The sequence below is a fragment of the Rana temporaria genome, chromosome 2 (assembly GCF_905171775.1).
Source record: "Rana temporaria chromosome 2, aRanTem1.1, whole genome shotgun sequence".
NCBI classification, from domain to species: domain Eukaryota; kingdom Metazoa; phylum Chordata; class Amphibia; order Anura; family Ranidae; genus Rana; species Rana temporaria.
Window position 1 is genome coordinate 117,508,962 of NC_053490.1, and position 14,165 is coordinate 117,523,126.

Here is a 14,165-nt window from a genome sequence, read left to right on the forward strand (position 1 = left end):
GACCTTAAAGCGGTGGTTCCCCCTTAAAAGCGACTTTTTCTTATTCCACTGCCCCCCCACATTCCATCACGATTAAGGCTCTTATTATTTTTTTCCTGCTGTACATACCTTAGTACAGCATATTCACCCGTGCATCCGGGTTGCGAGTCCCGCGGGAGTGGGCGTTCCTCACATGCTGTTGATTGACGTTTTGCCCAAAAACGAGCTCCCCCCTGTCGCGTAAGCCGCGTCACGGTTGGCGAAAGGAGCCGAAGGGCGAGTCGGCGCTATACTGCGCATGCGCATCGCCATTCGGCTCCTTTCGCCAATCGTGACGCGGCTTACGCGACGGGGGGTGAGCTCGTTTTTGGGCAAAATGTCAATCAACAGCATGTGAGGAACGCCCACTCCCGCGGGACTCGCAACCCGGATGCACGGGTGAATATGCTGTACTAAGGTATGTACAGCAGGAAAAAAATAATAAGAGCCTTAATCGTGATGGAATGTGGGGGGGCAGTGGAATAAGAAAAAGTTGTTTTTAAGGGGGAACCACCGCTTTAAGGTAAAGGGCCTCTCGGATGAAGAGATGTCATTTGTCCCGGGTGGATAGCCTGTGTAGGATGATGAGCTGAATAACGGTGCTCAGGCCATTGTGTCCCATACATCAAAATTGCAAAAAGAATGCCGGCAACTTGATTGCTTCTTCCTAAATCTTTATTGAGCACAAACAGCAGTGCGACATCAAAACGCCTACTTTTTTCGGCAAAATGAGGAAGGCTTTTGCTGAAACATGTTAGCGTTTTGATGTCACACTGCTGTTTGTGCTCAATAAAGATTTAAGAAGAAGCAATCGAGTTGACGGAATTCTTTTTGCCATGTTCAGCTGAACTTGAAAGTCAGCTGTCAGTGCCAAGCCAGGCATGTGCAGTAGGCAGGGGAAGCCCTGCCCCACAACTGCGCATGCACAAAATGGCAGGAAAGGTCATGAAATCATTGACCTAATAGGGTCATATTAGGTCATTGTCATGACCCAATATGGTCATGTAGCCATATTAGGTCAATGATGACATAATCATTCCCGAACTTTTGTATACAGGCAACTGTGGGGTGGTAAATGTATTGACTGGACCTGATTCTCTGAGAAATGACAGCTGACCATAATTATATACAAGGCAGTTTAATCCCATAAAACTGCTATATGTAAACACTGAAATCGGTCAATAAATATCACACAGTGATGAAGGTCATTCTACGTGTCCAGTGATGTGCTGCAGATATTCTCCTTCAGTTGCCGCTCCAGCCGGGAACACTGCCTGGCAGAATTCACATATCTGAGAGCTGAGGCCCACGTCTGAGGTATTGTCATCATGATGGTTGAGGTGACATTCTTCTGATAGACAATCTGGGTGCCATGAGGACTAGAAAGAACAAAGCAATGTACATCCATTTAGTAGTGTAGAAAAATAATAAATACATTAAAATAAAAGGTTTTTACTTTTTATTCCATGTTCAAACATAGTTCCAAACATTTTTTTTTTCGAGTGGCAGTAGATTAGAATCATTATTGGATTTTTACTTGTTTTGGCGCTTCATCAGAGCGATTTTTTCCTCACCTAAACCATGAATTTAAATTCAGCTGGTTCAGTAGGGACCATCTGAAATTCCCATGTATGGGCAGGCAGGCTGGTTTTACACATCAATCTATGGATCAACTTGCGTACAACTAGCCTGTTGGAAATTTTTCTCTTGATCAGTGCCGCTGGCTATGGCCAGCTGTGCTGATCTGTGTATTCTGATGATGGGGAGGTCTCCCCATTGTCAGAATACAATAGTGCAGCGGGAGGGATCACCTCATCCACATCAAATGTGTAGAGATGGGGGAAACCAGTCATTTATTTTATTCAACCCGCTGGTTGAAGAAACAAAAATGACTCATGTATGGTTAGGGTTAACCAGGTCCCAGTGACATTAGTTTTATCAGGCAGAAGTAAGTGGAAAACAGTAGCACTGGCTGCAAAATGTGCTTACAGGGGTTCTAGCTTCCCACTACTCTACTAAAAAAGCGCCAACATAGTAGCATACATGTGGTAGTAGCTCCTCCTACTTCTGCCCAAAGAACCAGTGCAAAGCTATAAAGAGTTAGCCCATTTCTAAAAAAAAGTTCTAAGGGACCACTATATGGCTGGGCTGCACCCCTGAAATGAATTGCTGTATGTTTGACCAGCAGCATCTGGACAACGTGAATTTCACAGGACCCTTATACAGAGATGTCAGCCAACACAATAGGCAGGACAGCCAATCAAGTTCTCTTATGGAGCGTTCTTACAGCACTACTGATGGGCTTAGTACTTAGTACAGCTCTATTTGGCGGGAAGGTGATAGTTTACTCACTTTCTTTTATGATAGGATTTGCTGAAGCTTCTGACCCTTGTAGCTATTTATTGATCTACCACATGTATGCTGCCATGTTGGCACCAGGAAAATTTAAAATTGTAACAAATAATTACTATAACTTTTTTCTATATAGCTTTGCACTGGTATTTGATAACATTTTCTGTTTTATTTCTGGAGAGTCCTCTACACTTCCTGTCTGGTATAAATGTTGTCACCAGGATAGAAAGTGAGGGAAAATCTCAGTAAGGGCCCTTTCACACGGGTCGGATCCGTGATGATCCGCCCCGTGAACCTCCACTTTTGCTCAGCGAGGATCGCTCCGTTGATCCCCGCTGAGCCGGCGGATGACAGGGCGGTCCCCCCACACTGTGCAGGGACCGCCCTGTCAGATCTCCGCTCTGGGGGGGATCGGATGAACACGGACCGCGTTCACCCGATCCGATGACGAATGGAGAAATAGGATTTCCTCCGTCTGCAGAATCGGAGCATTGCGGACACTGATGAGATCGGGTGTCAGAGGATGTACACCCATAGGGATACATGTATGTCCCTATTTCATCTGTAAACGGATGGATGAAAAAGCTGACATACGGTCCGCAGGTGTGAAAGGGGCCACATAGGGCTCTGGAAAGAATTAAAAACAAGAGATCTAATTCTTTCCAACTCTATCCAAAACTAAGAAAACATATTTGGCTGGTTCCCATTACAATGGACTGTTTGGTTTTTATTATGTCTCCGTGGAGTGGATACTGAATACATTTTAAATTGATATGGAAATCTTCCTATGTTCTCTCTAGCTCTGATGAAGGGGCACTTGGACCCCTGAAACACATTGGCTATTTTTTTGGATTGTACCCCTGACTTTGAATGGAATAAAGTTGTATCTGGACTTCTTAGCAGTGGTGTGGCACAATTTAAATTCTTGTTATGTTACACTAAAATAATTTCTGTGAAAATAGTGCATTTCTCACAATTTATATTACCCTAACAGCCAAGGAGACTGGAGATCCTCTGGAGTGTAAAAGCTGCCTGCCCAGAAATGCCAGTAAGGCCTCGTAAACACGACCGAGGAACTCGTTGGAAAAGACACATCGTTTTCTTAGACGAGTTCCTTGTTAGGCTTGTAGAGGAACTCGACAAGCTTGCTTTGCGTACACGATGTCAAGACAAAATCTCCTCGTTCTCAAACGCGGTGACGTACAACACATACAACGGCAGGGGAAGTTCGATTCCACTGGCACAACCCTTGGGGCTGGTTTTGCTAATCTCATGTGTTTGCGTGTTAGGTAAAAGTTTGTTAAAGCGGAGCTCCACCCTAAAGTGGAACTCGCGCTGATCGGAACCCGCCCCCCCTCCGGTGTCACATTTGACACCTTTCAGGGGGAGGGGGGTGCAGATACCTGTCTAAAGACAGGTATTTGCATCCACTTCTGGCCACACATCTCGGGCAAAAGACAGGTTTTTCCAGACTTCCCGTCTGTCCCCCGTTGTGTGGTTGGAACACTCGGCTCCCAGCACACAGCGTGTGAGCCAATTGGCGGGCGCAGCGCGACTCGCGCATGCGCCGTAGGGAACCGGGTAGTAAAGCCGGAGCGCTTCACTTCCTGGTTCCCTCACTGAGGATGGCGGGGGGAGCAGCAGAGAGACGAGCGATCGCTCATCCTCTGCTGCGGACGGCGCTGGACTCCAGGACAGGTAAGTGTCCTAATATTAAAAGTCAGCAGCTGCAGTATTTGTAGCTGCTGGCTTTTAATATTTTTTTTTAATGGCACATCCGCTTTAAAGTGGAGTTCCACCCATAAATATAACATTACAACAGTAGTTTTAAAAAAATGTCATTAGTCCTTTAAGAAATTTTTTTTTTCTTAGATGCCTTCAAAGTGTTGTGGCTAGGCAGAATAGATAATCTTCCCACTTCCTGCACCTAGGTGCTTAAGCTTCCTAACCTACACCGCACAGACTCCTGGGAATGTAGTGGGTGTAACTTTCCAGGAGTCTGTGCACTCCCCAGTCTCAAAGAATCATGTGACTTGGACAGTACAGGTGCTGAAACCTGATCTGAAACCTATTACACTGCTTGTGCAGCACTGAGCATGTGCGAGATCTGCAAGGCTGAAATCCAGGAAGTCATACAGTCTGGCTTCATGATGCCCACACTTAAGATGGCCCCAGTCAATTTCTATTTTTATAAAGTGTCTAAATGCTGTAACAACCTAACAAAACGGACCTTAGTTTACAGACTAACTTTACTAGAATACATTAAGCTTGTGTATTACAGGGGTATTTATATATAAAAAGTGAAATTGTGGCCGGAACTCCACTTTAAGAGACGATTTGCACTTTTCAGTCTGTTACAGCTTGAAAAATGTGTTATCTCCATTACAAATGCTACTTTTACTCCCGTCTCATACTTTATTCTGAGCAAGCGCGGGTTTCTTAGCATACACACGCTCGAGTTTCTCGTCGAAAACCAGCCCGAAGAGGAACACGACGAGCAAATTCAGACACCCGTCGAGGAAATAGAGAACTTGCTCTCTTTTTTGCTCGTCGAGTTCCTCAACAGTTTCCTCGATGAAAAACGTACACACGACTGGTTTCCTCGGCAAAAAAAGCTCTCCCACCAAGTTTCTTGATGGATTCTGCCGAGGAAACCGGTCGTGTGTACGAGGCCTCAGATTACTCTTCAGGTCCAGTGCTATCTTTCCACTTTACTCAGCTATAAAAACATGAAAGGGGCTCTAAACTTTGGTTTTGGCTTTAGATACACTGGCTAGAAGGCTTGTCAGCCAGACTTTTCTCGTCAATGACTCTTGGAGGTAGCAAGGTCACTAGACCAACCCGTCCACTTCCTAGGTAAGGAAACGAAGAGGGTGGCACGCTCCTTAGGATAGGGGGAGGGAGGGGGGAGGGAGACACAAGGGAATAGACACTGGGATGAAGAGTAGAAGGAAATCAGCTTTTCTTCTTGTTTTTTGGGTGTTAATACCAATTGTATACTCTCTCCTTATGGTACAAGGTGGTTGTTTTCTATACTATGTTACTTTGCAACAATGTTAACTGTACCTGTCAATTACTGAATTAAGAAAAATGATTATAAAAAAAAAAAGATACACTGGCCACTGATTATACACTGATTATAAAAAAAAAAGATACACTGGCCAAAATGTCCTGTTGACTAACAGGCACTCGGGGGTGCCATTCAATTCGTAAAACCTTGATGGCACCTCCACACATCAGAAAACACAGTGCGGCTGCATTTTTAGTAAAGGGTTTCTCTTTCTTTTTTTTCCCTACAGGTACACCAGCCCAGTCAAATGAATGGGTGGCTGTATCAGTACAAACACAGCCACACAGAAACACAAAGATTTGAACCTAGCCTTACACTGTCTAACAGGTGCCCAATCTGCATCACTTTGGCACTTTTTGTGCGTCCCTTGATACCCGGCAGAAACTCATATGTGTTTCCCTATTTCATCGGTAGTCTCTAGTCTCACGTAATGTCTATGTCTTCTGAAACGTCCACAGTCTCTAACATTTCCTATAGTATTTCCACCCTTTCAGACTATGGACATGATGCAAGAGATGATCATTGACCATCTACTGTTGTGTGTCTGCTCTCTGTGACACTAAATAGTATGTGTGGCCCCTTAGCGACGTTAGGGGCAGCACCTAATGCCCCCTTATTAAGAATGTTGACCACCACTGCTCTAACAGATTTTACATTGTTGTAATGTTCATTTTCATATAGCAAGCAATGTAACAATGAATCAGTAAACTCTTTGGGGTTGATTTACTAAAGGCAAATCCACTGTGCACTACAATTGTGTAGTAATTGGATAGTACTGTGTAACACAGTCGCTGTAAATCTGAGGGGTGGATCTGAAATGAGGGGAAGCTTTGCTGATTTCTATCATCCAATCATGTGCAAGCAAAAATGCTTTTTTTTTCCTTGCACGCCCCCCTCAGATCTACAACGACTTTCAGTGCACAGGGGATTTGCCTTTAGTAAAAAAAAAAAAAAAACTTTAACTATGTAACAACACATATGAGTTATAGTAAGATAAATAAATAAATAGAAACACAAAAAACTACTTAAAGCAGAGGTCCACACAAAAAGTGAACCTCCGCTTTTCAGAATCCTCCCCCCCCCTCCGGTGTCACATTTGGCACCTTTCAGGGGGAGGGGGGTGCAGATACCTGTATAATAATACAGGTATTTGCACCCACTTCCGGGAATAGACTCCCACGGGTGTCACGCCCCTTCCCATCCCCCCCTCTGTCTTCTGGGAAACACACTGGTCCCAGAAAACAGCGGGGACCAGTGAGGGGCTGCGCCGCTCGCGCATGCACAGTAGGGAACCGGGCAGTGAAGCCGCAACTCTTTCTGATTCCCTTGCCGAGGATGGTGGCGGGGGCAGCCGAGAGACTAGCGATTGCTCGGCTTCGGCTACCGACATCGTGGGCACGCTGGACAGGTAAGTGTCCATTTATTAAAAGTCAGCAGCTGCTGTATTTGTAGCTGCTGGCTTTTAATATATTTTTTTTTTCGTGAGACCTCCACTTTAAAGTAGAACTATAGGCAACCTTTTTTTACATTTTGGATAGAGTAAGGGAGGGTTATAACCCCTGTCCAATTTTATTTCACCATCTGTGTCCCATTGCAGAGATTTCCCTTCACTTCCTGTCCCATAGCAAATTAACCACTTCCCGCCCGGCCTATAGCAAAATGACAGCTGGGAGGATAACTGCGGGCGCGCACCGATTGGTGGTGTGGCATGTCAGTCTGACACACTGCTACACCGATCTCAGTAAAGAGCCTCTGATAGAGGCTGTTTACCACGCGATCAGCTGTGTCCAATAACGGCTGATCACGATGTAAACAGGAACAGCCGTTGATCGGCTTTTCCTCACTGGCGTCTGACAGACGCTAGTAGAGGAGAGCCGATTGGCTGCTCTCCAGACAGGGGGGGGGATCTCTGCTGATTTTTTATCAAACGAGCCCCCCGTGGATGCCCATACAGGACCACCAGGGATGCCACCAGACCACAGGGATACCCACAAAGGTACCCCAAAAGGTATGTCACCCTGGACCACCAGGCAGATATCAATCAGTGCCCAGGCAGATGGCAGTCAGTGTCCATCAGCAATGCCTGCCCGTGCCAGTGCCATCAGTAATGCATATCAGTTCCCATTAGTGTGGCGTATCAGTGCCAATCTGTGCCACCTATCAGTGCCCAGCAATTCTGCCTATCAGTGCCACCCATGAGTACCCATCAGTGCCTCCTATCAATGCCCATCAGTGCTGCATATCAGTGCCAGCCATCAGTGCCCATCAGTGCCACCTCATCAGTGCCGCCTTATCAGTACCGCCTTACCAGTGCCCATCAGAGAAGGAGAAAACCTACTTATTTACAACATTTTATAACAAAAACAATAGGGGGGAAAAAATCCCAAATTTTCTGTCTTTTTTTATTTGTTTAGCAAAAAATAAAAACAGCAGAGGCGATCAAATATCACCAAAAAAAAAAGCTCTATTTGTGGCAACAAAATTATTTTGTTTGGATACAGCAGTGTAGCATGACCACACAATTGTCATTTAAACAGCGACAGCGCTGAAAGCTGAAAATTGTTTTGGGCAGGAAGGGGGGTAAGTGCCTGTTATTGAAGTGGTTAAGGAAATTCATTGGGGACCCCCCAAGTTACCAGAACTAGTCCCCATTGGAAGATTTCCCCTCTATTAATTTTCTGGTAATGATAATGGTAAACAGGATAAATAGAGGGGGTGAATCTCCCTAATGGGAGCAAAGACAGCAATAAAAACTAACAAGGTCTCCAATCCCTCTCTACTCTATCCAAAACCCAAAAAAATAAAGTTTTGCCTTTAGTCATACTTTAGGCACAAGAAGTTTATTTAAAAATCAACACCTAAAGTCATTAGAAAAAAACTTTGCAACATACATGCTGAACATGCCACCGTGTGGACAGAATAGGTAATGCACTTTCTGGTATTTTTCAAGCTAGTTGAGTGATGAGTTCTTTAATAGTATGAGAAACCTCAAAATAAATTTACAAACATTAAAATGATATTACAAATGTTGGAAATGAGTAAAAGTCAGTAGCATACCTATTGTTACTTACGTTTTATACTGGTTTATACCATTTATAAATATTCACCAGTAAATGACTGTAATCAGCATTAGCCAGGCAATGATTTACTGATCATATCTGCAGTAAGCCGTACTGTTTAGGATACAGAAGTTGTTTTAAGAAGTTATTGTGGGCAGGTAGATAGTACGGAAACGTTTTTGCAGAAATTCCAATGTTAAAACATATGTGTAGCTATATACTGTACTGTATATACTTTTGGATAGCATAATAAAGGACCAATCAGGCACATTTTTGCTGCCTCTGTCCTGCTCTTGATACTGAGAGGTGGTAGGTAATGTGCTTCTATTAGCTAATAGCATAGCTCCTAAATGTCTTTAGATTTCTTCTGAGGAGTACATGGCATTGTATTTTGGACTACATTTTTTAAGGTTGATCTCTCTACCAGAGCTGGACCTGATGTAGGAATGCAGCCAAGTAGTAATGGTGTTGCTTAGGTAACACTATGACATTTAGAATTTACATCTAGTTTTCCTGCCTATCCAGAAAAAAATGGTTTATTAGTTTATGTAGCTTAGGTTACTGGTTGTGGGGTAGTGCAATAGCTATAGTCCTAAAAAAAAGTAAGTAATAATGCGGAATGCTATTTTTTTTAAACAATTCTACTGTATTATACCTGTTATAGAATGTTCCTGTGTGGATAGAATTTTCAGTTACAGTAGTAGAGTATCAAGGAGTTTTTTTTATAGTTAAAATCATAAATTTTCTGAAGTTTGGCAGTCAGAAATATTTTTTGGAGGGATGTGCCCATGCGAAAGAAAATTGAAAGTGTGATGCCTTGTACACACGACCGGTTTTCATGATGAGAAAACTGCCAATTTTTATATTGGTCGTGAAAACCGGTCGTGTGTATGCTCCCTAGCAGTTTTCTTGACGAAAAAACTGCCTGCAAAAAAATTGAAACCATCTCTCTTTTTTCTTGTCGTGTTTCCCGTCAGTCTTTTTCTTGTCGCGAAAACCCGTCGTGTGTATGCTTTTCCGAGGGGGAAAAAAACGTGCATTCTCAGAATCAAGTATGCAGCCCAAAGGGTGGCGCAATTTGAAAGGAACATCCCCTCTATAGTCCCGTCGTACGTGTTGTACGTCACCACTCTTTGGTCGGACGTTTTTTTGCATGAATGTGTGTATGCAAGTCAGGCTGGAGAGGAATCACGTCGGGAAAAAAGTAGTTTTTTTTCCTGCCGAGAAAAATGGTCGGGTGTACGAGGCATAAGAGAAGCTTCAGCCTTGTGGAACTATTGAAATCCATCATTTTTATTTACCTTTACAGTATAAGAATTCACTAAAGGCAAATAATATAAACTGGAGTGACCAATTAATGCATTTTAATGCATGACTTTATCTTATTCTAGTATAAAGAAACCCCACCAGGACAGAGCACCTCAAAGGCTACTTTAGCAGTGTAAATATAATTTATTGGACATCAAAAAATATAATTACAGTACAAACCCATTGACCGGATCAGTCAGCTACCCAATGAGGAGACCCCAGCCCTCAAACACCCTCCCCCAAAGCAGCTCTCCCACCCAAAGGCCCCTCTTTTGGGTGGGAGAGTTGCTGTGGGGGGAGGGAGGGGACAGGGATGTTTGGCGGCTGGGGTCTCCTCATTGGGTAGCTGACTGATCCGGTCAATGGGTTTGTATTGTAATTGTATTTTTTGATGTCCAATAAATTATATTTACACCGCTATAGTAGCCTTTGAGGTGCTCTATCCTGACGGGGTTTCTTTATACTAGAAAAAGGTAAACCAGTCATAGATTTTTTTTATTAAATGCATTTTAAAAATGCATTGTGTCGCATGTAAAACAACCTGTATATTTCAATGAGCAGTTTATTCATTTAAAGGGGTTGTAAATAAAAAAATATATATTTACAACTGAGGCCTTGTACTCACAACCGGATCTGTGCGCTGAAAACTGTCTGCCGGACAGTTTCCGGCGTACAAGGCTGATTTTTGTTTGGTTCCGCTGGCTTGTACACACCAGCGGACCAAATTACCGTCGTACCGGAACGCGTGCACGTAAACTACGTACGACGTCACTATAAAGGGGAAGACCAAACTTAATGGCGCCGCCCTCTGTTCCTCTTTTGCTAGTTACGGGTTTGCTCGTGTTAGTGAAGGTTTGGTTAGAGCTGATTCGCGCTTCTCGGTCTCCAGGCTTTGACAGCGTGTATTCACGGGTTCAGTGCGTGTGCTTGCGGTAACGTAGTTGTCATTCGGCTATAGGCTAGCAGGTTGTTTCTGCTTTTGCAGTTGCATCCTGTGCGCTCGTATCTGTTTGTCACGCGTTCGTCGCAGGTAGTGCTGGATTTGCGAGTGCTTTCTGTTTGAGTGTGTTCTTGACTGACCAGCCGGCCGGTTTGAAGCCATGATGGAGCAGCAGCGTCAATTTTCGCGAGTTGGTGCTGTTTATGGGATGGCTGCTGGATATGTTCATTTTTCCAGTACTTTGGCCAGAAACAGGGGGCGGAGGCGTTTCTGGACCAAGAATTGGTTGCGCCAGCGTGACCAGTTCTCACATATGCCTCTGCTTAGGGAAATCCAGGAGAATAATCCTAATGACTTTAGGAATTTTCTCCGCATGACGGACCCCGTATTCCACAGTCTACTGGATCTTCTGTCCCCCTATATCACGAGGCAGGACACTGTGATGCGCCAAGCCATCACGGCCGAGCAGAGGCTTATTGCCACGTTGCGGTACCTGGCGACTGGGAGGAGCCTGCAGGACCTCAAGTTCTCGACAGGCATCTCTCCGCAGGCGCTTGGGGTCATCATACCGGACACGTGTGCTGCCATCATCAAAGTTCTGCATGAGGAGTATATTAAGGTAAGTTTCCTGGCTGTAATAATGTGGCCAACTAACTTTATTTTTAATTTCCCAGATATGCTGTGTGTTTAACTAACGTTCCCTTTTCTCCCTATGCATGTTGATATAAGCTTTACATGTTTTATTCTTGACCTACCTGCATATTTGTCCCTTACCCAATATTAACCTGTCCAGCATGCTATCCTAGGGACAAACCCACCTTGCCATTTTTTAAAACACGACTTTTTGGTTTTTGTGTCCCCCCCCCCCCCCCCTTCAAACTTTTTTAGTCCCCATCAGAGGGCTGTGGAGTCTCTTAATTAAGTGGCCCTATATATTTCATTCCCCAAATTCTCCATGCACATTTTTCAAATGCAATTTTAATACTGTGAAGTTTCACAAGGATGCTTGTAGGATGTTTATGTGCCAAAGTACTAAATCTATTTTTTTGTTTGTCCCCACAGCTACCCTCCACACCACAGGAATGGCAGTCTGTGGCTTCCCAATTTGCCCAGCGGTGGGATTTTCCAAACTGCGGTGGAGCAATAGATGGGAAACACGTCCGCATTGTGCCCCCACCCCACTCGGGGTCCTACTATTATAATTACAAGGGTTATCATAGTATTGTGTTGATGGCGGTGGTGTCGGCACAGTATGCGTTTCTATATGTGGACGTGGGGAAGAATGGCCGGATGTCTGATGGGGGAGTGTTCGCACGGACTGATTTCTATGATCGTCTCCAAGCTGGTGGTCTGGCATTGCCACCAGATGAAGAGAATGTGGAAGGACTTCCGTTTGTGTTCCTAGCGGACGAGGCTTTTGGGCTTGGTCCTCACCTCATGCGGCCTTTTCCCCAGAGGACCCTCACCTCAGAGAGGAGTGTGTTTAATTTTCGGTTGGCCAGGGCTCGGAGGGTAGTCGAGAATGCCTTTGGGATACTCACCAACCGGTTCCGCCTGTTCAGGACATCGATACATCTGGCGGAATATAAATTGGACACCGTTGTATTTGCCTGCTGCATTTTGCACAACTTTTTACGCAGGCACTCCCAGACGTACCTACCCGACATCGGTTCTGAGGCAAGACTACCCTCAGATCCCCTTCCCGGGCTGGACACTGGTCGCGCTGGCTTGGCCCCCCAATCAGCTTGTGAGGTACGCGACAAATATGTTGAGTACTTCATGGGTCGGGGGGGCCATTGCTATGCCAGATCATATTTCTTTCTAATTCGGCCCCCAAAGAAAGGAATATTCTCACAACTAATAAATAATTAGACCATTGGACTTTATACAGTTGTTTGTCATTAATGCTTTTTCTCTTTTTATCTGTCTTCCTGGTTCTCTAACTAACTTCTGCAATTTTAGTGCATAATTGATTTCTCCACTTTTAGTAAATAACCACATTTTGCACAGTATTCACTCATCTACAAACAGGGTATTGAGTCTAGAAATAAGAAGCAACTCCATTTGAAAATTTTGAGGTCAAGTGTTTTAATTTTTGCTTGTTCATGACCACAAAAATTATTTTATATTTTTTTCATTACTCCCTGCTTTTGTACTTAGGAGTCTACAATATTTTTTGGACTTTGTGTATTTTTTTTTCAGGTAATTAAACAAAAAATATTATCAAGAATATACATTTTTTAACAAGTTCACAGTTTTGTTTATCAAATATAGTTCGATTTATTGTTTACATATATATATATATATATATAGAATATTTTTGGTGGGGTGTTTACCACCTTTGTATTTTTTCTTCTCGGCATATTTTTTCGGCCCAAAAACCTATTTTTTTTTTGGAAGTTTTTTTTTTTTTTCCATTTTTTTGTGTGTTTTTAAATACGAATATTTGTTGGGGAGATTTAGGAGTCAAATCTCGACTTCACTAAATTCAGTGATTATAGAGATTTATAATTCTATATATATATATATATTTCATTTTTTTGGGTGTTTATTCTTTATGGTCTAAACTTTATAGTATCCAAAAATGTACAACATGGACAAAAAAAAGAACTTAAAACTTATAAAAATATAAGAATTCACAACAGCAGTCAGTCATGGTGTGCTTTCACACTGGAACACGCCAACATTTGAAGATACACACATTCAGTGCAAACTCGCCAAATGTCATTGGTTCAACAGACAAATGGCCACATGTGCTATCTGACATCATGGGTGATCAATGTCTGTGTTTTGTGGGAGCAAACCCTTCCTCTCAACTACTTGAGGATGGAGGAGGGGGTTGGACCCACAAAGCACAAACACTAGATATTCTGTGATGGCAGATAGCACATGTTGGCACACTGTGTGTGTATCTTCAAATTTTGGCGTATTCATTATTAAAACAGTAAAAATGGTTGTGGGGGCGGGGGATGGGCGGGGGGTGTTTCAGTCTTTGACACGGCCCATCATGTCAATAATATTTTTAAAATTAGATTCGATGACCATCATTCTTTGCCGCATATTGTCCATTTCCGTGCTGCATTCCAAAAGGACATTTGTTACATTCTGTTCCATGACAACCATCCTTTCACGCATATTGTGCATTTCAGTGCTGCACTCCATTACCTGTTGAATAATTATAGCAGCACTTGCACGTGAAAATATTGACACACCATCCTCCTCCCCTAAAAAAGAAAAAAATGGGCATTCAAAAAATTTTTAGTTGATGAGGCCTATCTACATATGTTTTTTTAAATCAAGCTAGGGTGACACTGACCTGATGGGCTTCTCCTTTCCACCTCTTCGACATCTTCTATCACTCCTCCTTCTTCCACCACCTCCCCATCATCTTCTATCACTCCTCCTTCTTCCACCACCT

The 14,165-nt window shown here is 43.5% G+C and overlaps 1 protein-coding gene across 2 annotated transcripts in view; it reads right to left on the reverse strand.

Moving 5' to 3' along the window:
• Window positions 1-834: 834 nt before the first annotated feature.
• LOC120929413 (TRAF family member-associated NF-kappa-B activator-like) overlaps window positions 835-14,165 on the reverse strand; it is a 65,424-nt gene continuing 52,093 nt past the window's right edge. For both annotated transcript variants that reach the window (XM_040340824.1, XM_040340823.1), the window contains one exon: window positions 835-1,397. In XM_040340824.1, the coding sequence (XP_040196758.1) occupies window positions 1,224-1,397 (174 nt within the window). In that variant the 3' untranslated portion in view covers window positions 835-1,223. The remainder of the gene's footprint in view (window positions 1,398-14,165) is intronic.